Source organism: Chiloscyllium plagiosum, unplaced genomic scaffold (genome assembly GCF_037043375.1).
Source record: "Chiloscyllium plagiosum isolate Xiang-an unplaced genomic scaffold, Cpla_swu_hap1 HiC_scaffold_1, whole genome shotgun sequence".
NCBI classification, from domain to species: Eukaryota; Metazoa; Chordata; class Chondrichthyes; order Orectolobiformes; family Hemiscylliidae; genus Chiloscyllium; species Chiloscyllium plagiosum.
Genome location: NW_028270139.1, coordinates 134,504,126 through 134,520,873, shown reverse-complemented (window position 1 = coordinate 134,520,873; position 16,748 = coordinate 134,504,126). Strand labels below are relative to the sequence as shown.

General features: G+C 42.0%; 1 protein-coding gene across 1 annotated transcript in view; it reads left to right on the top strand.

The window, feature by feature from the left end:
• The first annotated feature begins 3,443 nt into the window (after positions 1–3,443).
• The window catches only part of ark2ca (arkadia (RNF111) C-terminal like ring finger ubiquitin ligase 2Ca), a 34,716-nt gene continuing 21,411 nt past the window's right edge, over positions 3,444–16,748 (top strand). Inside the window, exons 1-2 of the mRNA XM_043714013.2 lie at positions 3,444–3,703; positions 10,467–10,767. Of these exons, the coding sequence (XP_043569948.2) occupies positions 3,643–3,703; positions 10,467–10,767 (362 nt within the window). The 5' untranslated portion in view covers positions 3,444–3,642. The remainder of the gene's footprint in view (positions 3,704–10,466; positions 10,768–16,748) is intronic.

Here is a 16,748-nt window from a genome sequence, read left to right as displayed (position 1 = left end):
CTATTGTGCTTTTCCAGCCCCACTCAATCTTGACTCAATAGTTTTGAACTCCTGTCCAAGCTACATTCAATAGCTCCTGACTCCATTCCTCTCCATGGCAACAGTCTGAGAGTAAACTGTTCAGAATTGTTTTGCTGCAATCAACCCCTAGATAGGCCTTCGACCTCTTACTCATGCCATCACCAAGTCCACTACTTTCCAGGCCCTGTCTTTGTTGCTGCCTGGGCTCATCAGCTACCAGAGTCCTCGTTCATGCCTTTGATGTCTTTGGACTTAGATTAGATTAGATTAGATTCTCTACAGTGTGGAAACAGCCCTTTGGCCCAACTAGTCCACACCGACCCTCCGAAGAGTAACCCACTCAGACTCATTCCCTCTAACTAATGCACCTAACTCTACGGGCAACTTAGCATGACCAATTCACCTGACCTACACATCTTTGGACTGTGGAAGGAAACCAGAGCACCCGGAGGAAACCCACACAGACACAGGGAGAGTGTGCAAACTCCACACAGACAGTCGCCCGAGTCTGGAATTGAACCTGGGTCCCTGGCGCTATGAGGCAGCAGTACTAACCACTGAGCCACCATGTTGACTATTGCAGTCCTCCCCTGTTAGTCCCCCTGCCTGTAAACCTGTGGTGATCCAATGCATTGCTGCCCATATCTTAACTCGCACAAAATCCTGTTTCTCTGTAATGTGCTCTCTAAGCCACAATTTTACAGGTAACATCTTGATTTTAAAATTCTCACCTTTGTTTTCAAATTCCCTCAATGACCTTGTTGCTCCCTATCTCCTCCAGCCCCACAGCCCTCTGGGATAGCTGCACTACTTTAATTCTGGTCTTGTGTAACTTGGAGATTAAGTACACTACCACTGGAGGCCATGCCTTCATTTGTCTAGGATCAAGCTCTAAATCAATTCTTTATACATTTCTGCCTGTCTACCTCAATTTCTTCCTCAAACATGCTCCTTAGAGCTTATAGCTTTAACCAAGCTTTTGGTCAGCTGGCCTCATATCTCTTTATGTGGTGTGATGTGTTTTATAAGCCTTCTGTAAATGGCCTTGGAACATCTTACTAAATTAAAGGTGCTGCATAAATGCAACATGTTGTTGTTGGAGACAGTTTGTTTACCAAGATGATTACCAGGAAGGGTCATGGTGAAAAATGAACAATTTTGTCAATTTCCTCTTATACGAACTGGAAATGACAAAGATGGGAAAGAGTGTAGAGAGATTAGCACATGCAGTTTCAGCAAAGACCCAGAAGGGCAGGCTACTGGAGGGACAGGGAGATAACTGTTTCTTTTTGATTTATTTTACTTACACGATATTCAGAGCAATGATGATGTTAACTGTGATTGGCACAGTTTTGATGAGAAATAGCAAAATAAAAGCTTGACTGAATGGAGCTAGATCCTCAAGAGCAAGTTGAAATCTTCAGGAATCTTTTTAATTCTTTCACGAAATGTGGGTGTCACTGACAAGACTGCCTTTCTCAGTTGCCCTTGAACTGAATGGCGACATCGTTTCAAAGGGCATTTAAGAATCAAGCACAATGCTGTGGATCTGGTGTCGCATGGTCATCAGACCAGACTGGATGAGAATGGCAGGTTTCATAGGAAATGTAGGAACTTAGAAACAGGAGCAGGCCATTCAGCCCCTGAAGACTGTTCTGCCATTCAAAGAGATTGTGGCTAATCTGTGGCTGAAACACAATACCTGCCTTTGGTCCATATTCCATAATGCTATTGCTCAGACTTAAAACTAACAACTGATCCAGAATCCTCAGCCAATTGTGGAAGGGAGTTTGAAACATCTAACACTCTTTGTGTGTAAAAGTGCTTCCTAACATCTGTCAGTTCAGACCCTATTTCTCAAACTATGCCTCTAGTTTTAGAATCTCCAATCAGTGGAAATAGTTTTTCTTTATCTACCCTGTCTTTTCCTGTTAATATCTTGCAGACTTTGATCAGATCACCCTTTAACCTTCTAAATTCTAGAGAAAACAGACCTAATTAAGAGTCATAGAGTCACAGAGTCATACAATATGGAAACAGACCCTTTGGTCTAGCTTGTCTATGCTGACCAATCTGACCTAGTCCCATTTGCCAGTACTTGGCCCTTATCCCTCTAAGCCCTTCCTATTCATATACCTAACCAGATACCTTTTAAATATTGTAATTGTACTAGCCTCCGCTACTTCCTCTGACAGCTCGATCCATACACACACCACCCGTTGCGTGAAAAAGTTACCAATTTGAATAATCTCTCCTCATAATTTCCAGCATCCGCAGTTCTTTAAGGTTTTAAATAGGAATAGACCATTTGGCCACTCAAGCCTGCTCCATCATTCAATAAGATCATGGTTGTTCTGTTTGTGTCTCAAATTCCACATTCCAATCGACTCCTGATAACCTCTGATTTCTCTGCCTATCATGAATCTATTCACCTGTCTTTAAAAGATTCAATCACCCCGCCTCTGCCATCTCTAAGACAGAGTCACACAACCCTCCAAAGGTTCTCCTCAACATTTTCCTAAAAAAGAAACACTTCGTTTTAAAACACTGTGGGCGGCATGGTGGCACAGTGGTTAGCACTGCTGCCTCACAGCGCCTGAGACCCGGGTTCAATTCCCGCCTCAGGCAACTGACTGTGTGGAGTTTGCACATTCTCCCCATGTCTGCGTGGGTTTCCTCCAGGTGCTCCGGTTTCCTCCCACAGTCCAAAGATGTGCAGGTCAGGTGAATTGGCCATGCTAAATTGCCCGTACTGTTAGGTAAGGGGTAAATGTAGGGGTATGGGTGGGTTGCGCTTCGGCAGGTCGGTGTGGACTTGTTGGGCCGAAGGGCCTGTTTCCACACTGTAATCTAATCTAATCTAATCTACTTCCAGATTCATGAATCCCTACAGCATGGAAAGAGGCCATTCAGCACCAACCCTCCGAAGAGCATCTCACCCAGAGGGTCCAATTCACCCAACCTGCACATTCTTGGACTCATGCAGTCATGGGGAGAACGTAAAAACTCCACACAGAGAGTCATCCAAGACTGGAATTGAACCTGGGTGCCGAGAGCTGGGATAACCACTAAGCCAACCATAAGATGCTATGAAAGCCATTCAGAATCTTATAGTCTCCAATCAAGTCACCCCTCAGTCTTACAAAGTTGCTGACAAAGGTCATTCATTTGAAAGCATATCTGAAAAGAAACTGTATTTTGTCGCCAACCTGTACCATCAACAGTTCTGAAACATGAAATTGCCTGTCATACCCATGCAGCCAAATTCTCTCAAACTCATGTACACATATATATTAATACTGACACATTCGTGCAAACATACTACAGAAGAGAAAAAGTGGGAGGGGTATGTGTGTGTGGGGAGGGGAGGGGAGTACAGGGAGAGCTACATTGAGGGGGAGGTGGAGGTCATGTACAATAGGGTCAGTTACCCCGATTGGCTGGCTGGAGTGCCACAGGATATAAAGTCTCTGGATAATGAGTGTTCTTGATTGCCCTGCTGTTCTTTGTATGAGAGGCAGCTGCAGGCACAGCTCCACATTTGAATGTATATAGGGGATTGGAGGGCAGCAGCTCCATGGGCCATCTGTCTCAGCGGCCGTCAGCAACAAAGGCTCCAGGATGGTGCTAGTACATGTCGGATATCTTGTTCTTCCAGTTTTTGGATCTGTGAACAACAGAGGTACTACCTTCAGGGGAAAGAAATGATCAAAAATAACCCTTATTCGGCTTTTTTATGTGACAACTGATATTGTTTCCACTTTTGCTAATTATATCGACTACGTTGTGAGTAATATGTAGCCTTGTTAATTCTGCAAGACAGATTAGATTTTCTTTGTGTTTGAATTTATAGAGAAATACTGATTTATACATTTCAGTACATTCTTGGTATTTGTTAATGTAAGCATGCAACCTTGTTTAATACATTAAGATCAGTCTTGTAGGAACTGTGCTTTATTAACCTGCCTCTTCCTTTTCCTCTCAGAAATATAGTATTAGTACAACTCATTTATTTTTCAATAACATAATAGAGTTAATCGCACACTTTTCTGTTAACTCTGATTCATATATATATAGACATTTATATAAACACACACATGTATGTATGTATGTATGTATGTACTGCATATATGAGCCGCTGTGTGAAGTGTGGTATTGTAGGTTTTTGGCTGCCTTTGTGCTCTGCTCTCTATACTGAGAAGTACCTGTTTTCTCCCCATTGTCAAGCACATATTACAGCACACGTTCTGGCTGTTCTCATGGATCAATACGGATCTGATACTATCTTCTTTGTTACCCTTTTCCTTTGTTTTTCACTTTTGGCACTTAAGGAAGAAGAATAAATAATTGTTATGATTCCTGTACCGATTAAGACCACTTTATCTGACAATGATTTGTAATTCCACGTCTAACAGGGACCTCTTTAACCTATGATGAAACCATCTTCTCTCTCAATGGCTGAGAGCTTGTGACAATATAATCACTTTTGACTTTTATTTCCTCCCCCTCTCATTTTCTGAAGGAGCTGATGGAAGCTGAGGTTCAATTCCAAAGTCCTCCCCAATGCTGGTGCCCACTAATTGTAAATCTTGTTATTGAGTGCTCTCAAGCTACTGAAATATTCAAAGCCCAGCCTGTCCTTGTTGTCTGTTGAGATTGTATGTATCATTACTGACAGAGATTACTTGATAGTCATGGTGGGTTGTAACCCAGGGTTGACTTTTCCTCACTTCTGGCCAGGAGCACTGAGTCCAATTGCTTTAACTCTGGCCCTGAGGGACATGATGCTGAGATTGAACGAGAGAACTTTCTTAACTGCACAGCTGACACCACATGGGGGATTTACTTTGTGAACAGCCAGGAGGAGCTGCCTTCATTTCACTCTCAGTCTCATCTTTCCATTTCCCTTTGTTCAATGGGATTCCTGTCTTCTGTGATCACCCACACGGGGATGTTCTTTTCACTTTGTTTTGTTTTGGAGGTTTTTGCAATGTTATTCTAGGCAGGTCTTTCATTATCTGAAATGAGGCCCTGTTTGGGGCTGATGGTGGAGATTCTTAATGAGTGAGTGAAATTAAAATACAAATAATGTCTCAATGGCCGCTTGCAGTGCCGTTCCCAACACAGGGAATCTCTGAACAGCAGCCAAGTGAGGTGTTGTGAATATGCTCAGAGACTACCACAGAGCTAACCAGAACCTTTTATTGAATTATGAACAATAATGAGGGGAGATCCCTGCATTACTATCTTACAGTAAGACCTTCTATGTATTACCCACTTTGCAACCCTGGTGTGTGCCTATTGATAGCTACTTTCATTTTACTACTTATAGTGAATACATTCCAATCCAGGTAACCATGCTGGTAAACCTCTTTTGCACCCTCTTCAAAGCCTCCACATACTTCATATAAATTGGTGACCAGAACTGCACACAATACTCCAGATATGGCCTAACTAAGATTTTATTCAGTTGTAACATGAATTGCCAACTTTTATACTCAATGCTCTGACCAATGAAGGCAAGCATGCCATATGCTTTCTTTATCACTTTGTCCATTTTCAGGGATCTATGGACTTGGACCTCAAGGTCCCTTTGTATATCAATGCTCCTAAGGGTCCAGCCATTTACTGTATACTTTCCTCTTAAATTTGAACTTCATGAAAATGCATCACCTCACACTTCTCCAGATCAAACTCCATCTGCCATTCCTCTACCTGACTTTCCAAGCTTTCTATATCCTTTGATAACCTTACTCACTATTTACAACTCCACCAATTTTCATGTCATTTGCAAACTTACAAATCAGACCACCTACATTTTCATCCATTTATATATATTATAAACAGCAAAGGTCCCAGCATTAATCCTTGCAGATCTCCACTGGTCACAGATCCTCCAGTCAAAGAAACACTCCTCCGCAACTAACCTCTGTCTTCTATGACCAAGAAGACTTTTGTATCCAACTAGCTACCTCACCATGGATTCCATGTGACTTGAGCTTCTGGGCTAGCCTATCATGAGGGACCTTGTTGAATATTGTAGTAAAATCTATGCAGATAGTATCCACTGCCCTCGGCTTATCAATTATCTTTGTCACTTCCTCAAAAGTCTCAGTTAAATTTGTGAGATAAGACTTTCCCACATAAAGGAGAAAGTGAGGACTGCAGATGCTGGAGATCAGAGCTGAAAATGTGTTGCTGGAAAAGCGCAGCAGGTCAGGCAGCATCCAAGGAACAGGATAATCGACGTTTCGGGCATAAGCCTGAAGAAGGGCTTATGCCCGAAACGTCAATTCTCCTGTTCCTTGGATGCTGTCTTCCCACATAAAGCCATGCTGATTGTCCCTAACAGGTCTATTCCTTTCCAAATGCTAGTAAATTCTGTTCCTAACAATCTTCTCCAATTATTTCCTTAACACTGATATAAGTCTGATGTGCTGGATTATTCCTGTTGCCCTTCTTGAACAAAGGAACATTCTTTTATGTCCTCACCTGTGGCTAAAGAGAATACAAATATTTTTGGCAAATCCCAGCAATTCCCACCCTTGCCTCCCTGAGTATTGTGGAATAGATCCCATCAGGCCCTGGGCACGTATCTGCCTTAATGTTTTTCAAGTCAAACAACATCACCTCCTTCTTACTATCGACAGGCCCTAGAATCTCAACATACCCCTCCCTAATCTTACCATAATCCTTACCATTCACTCTAGTGAATACCAATGTGAAATATTCATTAAGGACTTCATCCACTTCCTCTGCCTCCATAATAAATTCTCTCTTTTGTCTTTGAGTGGACCTACCCTTTTCCTACTTTCTGTGAGCATCATTGACTCTTGTCTTCCTGATGGATAGGCAGTCTATATTTGACTGAGGACCGGTCTCTTAAGTAACCCCATCAATGTTCTTCCCCAAAGTGAGTTGTAGGGAGACTGTCCCCCCCCCCCCCCCCCGGTTTCCATTTGGTTGCTGCCAAACTTCTCTTGGGCTCTTTGCCTGTTTGTTTCTGGTACCTTCCGAGTTCTTATTGGAGAAGCCTTACCCTTCAAATTATGCAATGCCTTTCCAATTCCCACTGCAGCATGGTACCCTAAACAGGATGTCACAATTGCTAACTTCAGTGTGTTGGTAGTGAGACATTCTTTGGTGCCTCTTCTGAAAGAGTAGGTATTGATGGCTACAGTGCCCTCTTCTACCAGTGTCAGTTGGTGTATTGAAATCTCTGCAATTGGATAGCTGTACCAATTCCACAGACTGTTGGTTGCAAAATCTCATTCCCCTCTAATGAGGGGCTTGGTCTATTTTTGCAGCTCCCACTGCCTAGCGAGCTGCAATGATTTTGACTGCAGGAGGTCTGAAAGCACCCTCACAGCACCCCTTACCTCTTCACACAATGTTATCCAGTCTTGGATTAGCTTTTCCTCAAGGATCCATGGTCATAATTGTTTGAGGGTTGGTATAAGCCATTCACAAATGAGTCTTTGCTTTCTTCTGGTTCGCACAGAAAGTCTTCATAACCTCGTCACACATTGCTGAATCCTCGGACGCTCTTTGCCCTGTCAATATATCATTATCTGGGTGTAATAAAGAGCAGAAAGTGAGGTCTGCAGATGCTGGAGATCAGAGCTGGAAATGTGTTGCTGGAAAAGCGCAGCAGGTCAGGCAGCATCCAGAGAACAGGAGAATCGACGTTTCGGGCATAAGCCCTTCTTCAGGAATTATTTCAGGAAGGTAATAAAGAGCACACAATTCCAGAGTGAACAAGAACAGAGGAACCTGGTCAGTATATGTCATTGAAGGCGACAGATAGGTTGAAAGTGCATTTAATAAAGTATGCAATATCCTAGGGTGGAATATTAGATTAGATTAGATTAGATTAGATTAGATTAGATTACAGTGTGGAAACAGGCCCTTCGGCCCAACAAGTCCACACCGACCTGCCGAAGCGCAACCCACCCATACCCCTACATTTACCCCTTACCTAACACTACGGGCAATTTAGCATGGCCGATTCACCTGACCTGCACATCTTTGGACTGTGGGAGGAAACCGGAGCACCCGGAGGAAACCCACGCAGACACGGGGAGAACGTGAAAACTCCACACAGTCAGTCGCCTGAGGCGGGAATTGAACTCGGGTCTCTGGCGCTGTGAGGCAACAGTGCGAACCACTGTGCCACCTTATTGAGGTCTGAATGACATGGGCTATGCCAGAATTGCAGGGAAATTGCATGAGAAGTCTATGGAACCTATCTTGATGTTAGGAACAGCTTGCTGCATCGTATAACTAAGTTCTGGGTGACAAGGCAAGATTCCGAGGCAGTGTTGAGTTGCCTGTTAAGTTGAGGTCATTGGTAGTTAGTGATCTTATTAACTGCAGATCCTGTGCCATTAATGTGCAGTTTTCTGTTGCAGTTTCATGTTGGGAATGATCAGTCTGGAAACCAGAGCAGGAACCTGGCAACTTCAGCTCAGTGTTTGCTCCAAAGAGCCTTCATGGTGGACACCAGACATCAGCCTCTCAGGGCATGCTCCATGGGCACCAGCCACATGCTCCCTGTGTCCATAGACATTGGCACCTGCTATATTCCAGCCTCTAAGAACCCTCATGGCACATCTCTGACCCATGTATATTTGCTACTCACGAATGTTGAAAATTGGCTAGACCTTGCAGAGAGAAATCCTCAACGAAATTTGGCAAAACTGACAGGGAAAATAACTTAAGATTCAACCCCTCATCTTTATTAATAGGACCATAGAATACAGAGGTTCTGTTGAAACTTGTATAAAATACCAGTATGACCTGAACTGGAATATTATATCCATGTCTGAGTGACATGCCTTACAAAGAATTTTATACATGGAAAGTGAATGTCACTGGCTTGCTCACATTTATTACCCATCCCTTAAGCTGAATAACTTTTCTAAAGGTCATTAGTAAACTAGAAGGGTTTCTACAATAATCAAACTTTTTAGTGAATTCAAATTTTTACTACCTGCTATGAGAGGGTGGGTTTGAGCCATTTTCTCAATAGCATTAGCCTGGGGCTTTGCAGTACTAACCTAATGACATTACCACTACACCAGTATCTCACCGTGGAGGCATTGGAGAGACTGCAGAATCGAATCAAGAGAATGGATGAGGACTTTCAAAGCAAGACAAATTGGAAAAATTAGGACTGCTTCCCTTAGTGAATTCCACAGTGAATCCCTTGAGCCAGTTTATTCCATTCTCTCATGCCATACCAATCCCTTCTGCTAATCCTGTCCCACTTGCCATTCTACAACTCCCATATATTCAACTCTCCCTGCCTTTTTCATCCCCCATCCCCACTAAACCCTTGTGCTAGCTCTTGCCTTTGCTGGTTTCCTACCCCACCCCACTATAGCATATTATCAAATGATTCTTTGTAATTCTTCCTATTAAAGTTATATAGGTGAAAGCAATGTAGTGATTTTAAAGTTATCATCCTTAGTTTCAAATCCCTCCTTGTCCCTTTGTATCTCTATAATCTCCCCAACCCCACAATCCTCTGAATAATCTGTGCTCTTCGATTGCTCTCTGTAAATTTCAAATTTTAATTGCTCTGCCATTGGCATCAGCAGCCTAAGGTGCTAAACTCTCTCTTCTTGTACTTGACTCCTGGTCATTGGTTTAGCTCAGGTGGCTAGATGGTTAGTTTGTGAAGCAGTGAGATGCTAACTTCATGCTTGGGTTCAATCATGTACTGGCCGATGATACCATGAAGGGCTCTCCTTCTCAACCTCTCCCCTTGCCTGAGGTGTGGTGGCCCTCAGGTTAAATCACCACCAGTTGTCTATCTCTAATGATGAGACCCTATGGTCTGGTTTGACTATGGTGACTTGCCTTAACTCCTACTCTTTCAGCCACTCCTCGAAACTAATGTCTTTGACCAAATTTTGTCGGCAGCTGATCTAATTTGTTTTTGGTGGCCCAGTGGCATCCTTCATTTTATAGATAAACATAGGCACCAGATATACACAAATTATTGTTTTGATTGGAGGAAGGAGCACTGAAGTTTCTATGTTGATTTGCTGTCTTTCAATCCTCAGGTGATTTTTGTCCAGAGTTCTGTACTCTACATTCCCATCTCCAGTCCTAAAGTTGTTTGAATACAGTCTTCTGTTCTCTTACTCATGGAAACAGAAACATAATAAATCGCTGGAAGATTGCTTTAACAATAGAGGTTTTCAGGTGGTCACATGGGAAATTGGAATCTGCCATGAGAATTCCAATCCAGACTAGGATAGTCACTAAACCTCCACTTATGATCTTCAATTTCTTCCAGATATTCCCAATCCCCAAACCTGGTGGAAACAATAATTTTAACTATGTATGCCATCTCTCTAATCTCCCACAGATCTTCTAGGCGAATGAGTCAGTCCTGAATTGCAACGCCACAATAATGGTGCTTCTTAATTCTACAGGTGGCCCTTTCCCAAGGTCACAGCAGTCGCACGTCATGTCCTGCAGACACCTTCATCTCCCTCCACAATCTGAGTTCCCTTCATCTCACTCTGTCCAATCTCAGCCAGGTCTGAGCAATCAACTGACTCCATCACACCAGCACACCACGACTGCAGTGCCGGTACACCAGCCTTTGACACCTTTACCAAGCCCACAGTTCCAGGACGTTCCGAGCTTCTTACCTCAGTCATTACACCAGCAATATCTCTTACACCAGCAGCTCCTGGAGGCTCAGCACCGAAGGCTGTTGCCATTCCCCAGGTATGTGAAAGCCATTGATAAGCAATGATATTGAAGTGTTAACACTGTAGTAGGTTCATTTGCAGGATGTTAGCCCTCCCCCAACCAACATGACCCTGTGAGTGTGGTCCAGTAATAAGGTCTACAAAACAGTTCAATTCAGAACTGAACTTACTATGATGGAGGTGTACAGGTTATGTGATTTATGAGGGGGGTGGACGGGTGAATAGAGAGCAGCTGTTCTCCTTGGTCAAACATCAATAACAAAGGGTTTAGTGGGGATTTAAGGAAAAACGTTTCATCCAGATGGTGTTGGGATCTGGAATGCATGGCCTAGGAGGAGTTGAATCCTTGCAACCTTGAAAAAAATACTTGGATTAGCACTTGAAGTGGGACAATATTCAATGCTATGGGTCTAGTGTGGGAGGGTGGGACATGTTTAATAGTAGAATATTTTTATGGTACAGACTCGATGGGTTGAAGGACCTTTTCTGTACTGTATAACTCTATGAATAACATAGAACACCTACAGTGTGGAAACAGACCATTTGGCCCAACAAGTCCACTCCGACCTATTCCCCTATCCTACTGTGCTGCGTTTCCCCAGGCAACGGCAACTAACCTACACATCACTGAATACTATGAGCAATTTAGCATGCTCAATTCACCTAACCTACACAAATTTGGACTTGGGAGGAAACCAGAGCACCCAAAGGAAACCCACACAGGCACAGGGAGAATATGTAAATTCCACATACACCGTCGCCTGAGACTAGAATTGAACACACGTCCCTGATGCTGTGAGACAGCAGTGCTAACCACTGAGCCACTGTGCTAACCCACTAACTGGAAACAGGCCCTTCGGCCCAACAAGTCCACACCGACCCTCCGAAGAGCAACCCACCCAGACCCATTCCCCTACATTTACCCCTTCACCTAACACTACGGGCAATTTAGCATGGCCAATTCACCTATCCTGTACTTTTTTTTTAGACTGTGAGAGGAAACCGGAGCACCCGGAGGAAACCCACGCAGACACAGGGAGAATGTGCAAACTCCACACAGTCAGTCGCCTGAGATGGAATTGAACCCGGGTCTATGGCGCTGTGAGGCAGCAGTGTTAACCACGTGCCACTGTGCCATGTAGCTGTCTCAGCTTGGTCACAGAAAGTGTTAAAAATGTCAAGTCCACTTCTTGAGATAGCGGAGGGCATAATACCATAAGAAATAGCAGCCACAATAGGCCATTTGGCCCCTTGAGCCTGCTCTGTCATTCAGCAGGATCTTGGCTGAACCAAAATTCCTCACTTTCACTTTACTGTCCTTTCCTGTAACCCTGGGTTTCCCCAGTGATCAAGCATCTATATGTCTCAGCTTTAAATATACACAAGGACTCTGCCCCCATAACTCTCTGTGACAAGAAGTTCCAAAGACTCATACCCTCTGAGAGAAGAAATTCCTCCTCATCTCCATGTTAAATCAGCACCCCTTTATTCTGAGACTATGCCCTCTTGACTTAGATGTGAGGAGTAACATATTCTCAGCATTTACCCTGTCATGCCCCTTAAAAATCTTAAATGTTTCAATGAGATCACCTTTCATTCTTCCAAATTCAAGTGAGTAGAACCAGTTTAGTTTTTGTTCTTAAGATAACCCTTCATACTGAAGATCATTCTGGTGAACCTTCTTTGAACTACCTCCAATGAAATGATTTCATTCCTTAGATAAGGGGGCCAAAACTGCTCACAGTGCTCCAGGTGTGGTCTCATTAGCACCTTATACAGTTGCAGTAAGACTTCCATATTCATACACACTTATACATCGAAGTGAAGACAGTTTTAGTATAGAAGGGCAAACTGTGTCAGCGTAGGCTTGTAGAGCTAAAGGGCCTGTGTTTTTCTCTGTTCTTTGTTCTTCTTTGTATTCCAAACCCCTTGAAATAAGAGCCCACATTCCATTAGCCTTCCTGATTACCTGCTGTAATTGTGTGCTAGCTTTCTGTGTTTTGTGCACAAGCTCCCCCAAGTCCTTTTGCATTGTAGGTTTCTGCAGTTTTCTCAATTTAAATAATGTTCTGTTCTGTAAAGTGAACAACATTGTACTTTCCCACATTTTACTCACCAATTTTTGCCCAGTTACTTAATCCATCAATGTCTCTCTTTAAACTGTTTGTTGTCTGCAAAAATGGACACAGTACATTCACTTCCTTCCTGTAAGTCATTGTATATATTGTAAACAGTTGCAGTCCCAACATTAATTCTGTGGAACCTCACTGGTCACAGGTTTCCATTATAGCACCTCCAATACCATGGACTCTTATCTAGTGACTTAATCTTTTATGAGGTATCTTATTGAATGCCTCTGGAAGTCCAAATTCAATAAATCTACCGGTTCCCCTCCACCCACTCTGGTTATGACTTTCTCAAAAAACTCTCATAAGTTAGTTACACATGATTTTCCTTTCCTAAAGCTATGCTGACTCTGCTTGTCGAGATTATGTTTTTCAAAATGTGCTGTTATTAAATCCTACATAATTGACTACAATGTTTTTCCAGTGTTGGATATTAGGTTGGATATTACTTTTTCCTTCCCTCCTTTTTGACTGGGAGTATTATGTTAGCAGGTTTTCAATCCCCTGGTATTTCACCAAAATCCAAGGTTTTCCATAAATTACAATCAATGCATCCTCTGTCTCTGTCACTCCCTCTTTCGAGACCCTAGGATGCAAGCCATCAGGCCAGGTATCTGCCTTTAGCCCCAGCAGTTTCTCTAATATTACTTCTTTTGTGATGGTGTTAGTAATCAATTCCACCCCATATTTTTTAGTATCAATGGGATGTTTGAATTATCTGTTTAACTTCTCTCCTATTTCCTTTTTCCCCAAAAACATCTTCCCAGATTCATTTTCTAAGCGTCTATGTTCACTTTGGCATGTCTCTTCCTTTTTATATATTTAAAGAAGCTTTTATTGTCAGTTTTTATATTCCTCACTACTTTGCCCTGATAGTTTATTTTCCCAGTCTTTATTATCTTTTTAGTCCTCCTTTGCTGGATTCTGAATTTATCCCACTCTTTGGGACTATCACTGACTTTCACCTCCTTTTTGCTTTTTGTGTCAATTTAATACTCTCCTTAACTTCCTTGGTTAGCCATTTCTCTCTTACAATCTTTCCTCCTTAGTGGAATGTGTTTTTTACTGAGAGCCATGAATTCCCTCCTTAAAATGTCTACCACTACTTGCTTCCTTTCTTTGCTGCTAATCTATCAGTCCAGTTCACTTTAGCCAGTTCTATCCTCATTTCTTGTCATTCCATTTATTTAAGTAAAATACAACTGTTTCCAATTGAAGTTTCTCACTCTTGAACTCAGTATTGAAGTCTAGCATATTATGATCATTATTTCCTAGTGGATCTTTTACTCAAAGCTCATTTATTAAATCTACCTCATTACCCATTACCAGATCCAGGACAGTGTCTTTCCTGGTTGGCTCCATGATACAGTACTCAAGGAAACGATCCCTAATGCATTCTGTAAATTCATTGTTGCAGTTACCCTTTCCGAACTGATTATCCCAATCAACATTAAGAATAAAACCACCCATAATTACTGCTCTATTCTTTTTACATGCTGCTATTATTTGTTGATGTATAGCCTTTCCCACAGTATGGCTGTTGTTTGGTGGTCTGTACACTACTCCTACCAATGTCTTCTTTCCCTTGCTGATTTTTACCTCCCCACGTCATCTGATCTAGATCATCTCTCACAACTGTCCTCATTTCATTTTTTATTCTCAGTGCTACCCCACCATCTTTTCTATCCCTTCTGTCACTCTGAAAGGTCAGATATTCTTCAAAGTTAAGCCCCCCACTTTTGATCTTCTTGTAACCTTGTCTTTGTAATGACTATGAGATCACATTCATTTACACCAATTTATGCTGACAGTTTGTTGACCTTATTTTGAATGCTTTGTGCATTAGGGTAAAATATCTTTAAGTTTATTCTATTATTGAGCTTGACTGCACTTTTACAGCACCTCTGGAAAAAGTTAGGCTCATTTTCAATGTTTTTGTTATTCAAGATGGGAGGATTAAACAATAAATGAGTTTGAGATAGAAGCTATTAATCGGGGAACCATAGCACAGAATTTTTTGTAATTGGTACTTAATTGAGAGAAGCCACCAAGATATGGAAAATGATGAAAGATTCTTGCACAATGCAAGGAAAACTACTCGTCTGAGGCCGATTAGTGATGTGCAATAAATGGTATGAAATGGCTTGAAAAACAGAAAGAGAATGTTATTTAAATGGCGGTATATTGGGAAATATGGATGTGTAAAGGGATCTGGGTGTCCTTGTACCGGTCAGTGAAAGTAGGCTAGCAGGTGCAGCAAATAATTAGGAAGGCAAATGGTACGGTCTTCAATGCAAGAGGATTTAAGTTCAGAAATAGGGATACCTACTGCAAATATGCAAACCATACCGGGAGTATTATGTCCAGTTTTGGTGTCCTTGCCTAAGAAAAGCTATACTGAGGAACCTCAATTATTCGGCATTCTGTTATCCGACTATCAGATTGTCTGGCAAGATTGCAATGTCCCGATGCTCGGCTAAACTATGTTATCTGGCATCCGATTATCCGGAATTCAATTAACCGAACGAAATACTCCCCACCCGTGTCCTTCAGATAATCGAGGTTCCTCTGTATTTTCCATAGAGGGAATGCAGCAGAGGTTCACAAGGCTGATACTAGAATTGTCATATGAGAAAGATCGGTTCAAATGGGCCTGTATTCACTAGAGTTTAGAAGAATGAGAGGGGATCTGTTTGAAACGTATCAAATTCTAATGGGGCTGGACAGACTGGGTGTAGGGAGGATGTTTTCCCTGATTGGGAAGTTTGGAACAAGGGGTCATCGTGTCAGGAAACAGTCTCAGGGTACAGGTTAGACTCTTTAGAACTGAGATGGGGAAACATTTCTTCATAGGAGGGCGGTCAAACTGTGGAATTTTAAAAAAGGTTAAACATAAAACTATGTGATGACTTTTGAAATGTTTAAGCTGCAAGTTATACAATGGAATTCAATTTTAAATTATGTTGAAAGATACCAGAAATGGTAAGCTTAGCAAACTGACTGCTTTTTCATTTATTTATTCCTGAGACGTGGGCATTTATTGGCCATTCCTTATTGCCCCTCAAATGTGTAATTTTAGTCCATTAAAATATAATGATAGGCAGAGCAACTTTAGAGCAACAAATTTAGTCTTCCATAGTGCAATTTTAAAATTTTTGATTTTATAAACCATTGATAGAAACACTGCACTCATTCAATCTTCAGACATAGTAGTCACAGCCCATTGAATAATTGTTTCATTAATGTTTTCCTGTCGATTATTTGATGAATGTAATGCCTGCTAAGTCAGGCATATAGTGTGAGAAAATGAAACACTTCAAAATTGTACATCCTTCCATTCAGTGTCAGACTCAGAATTCCTAGATCATAATCACAGATAGAATGCAGAATAAATTCTCTGAACTACATGCTCTCGATAAATCTTCAATCATAGTTTCCAAGAACCACACTTAGCTCCCAACTGACATTATATTGAGGAAACATAGAAAATAGGAACAGGAATAGTCCATTTGACCCATCAACCCCATTCTGCTATTCAGTATGATCATGATTAATCCTCTATCTCAATGCCATACTCATGTTCTCTCCCCATACTCTTTGATAATTTTAGTCTCTAGAATTCTATCTATTTCTTTCTTAAATGTATTTAGTGTCTTGGCCTCTACAGCCCTCTGCGGTAGAGAATTCCACAGGTTCACCACCTTTTGAGAGAAGAAATTTCACCTTATCTCAATCTTAAATGTCCTACTGCCTAATCTAAAAGTGTGACCCCTTGTTGCAGACCCACTCCAGGCCAGGGAAAATATTATCTCTGCATCCGATCTGTCCAGCCTGTTAGAAGTTTACACGTCAATGAGATTTCCTCTCACCG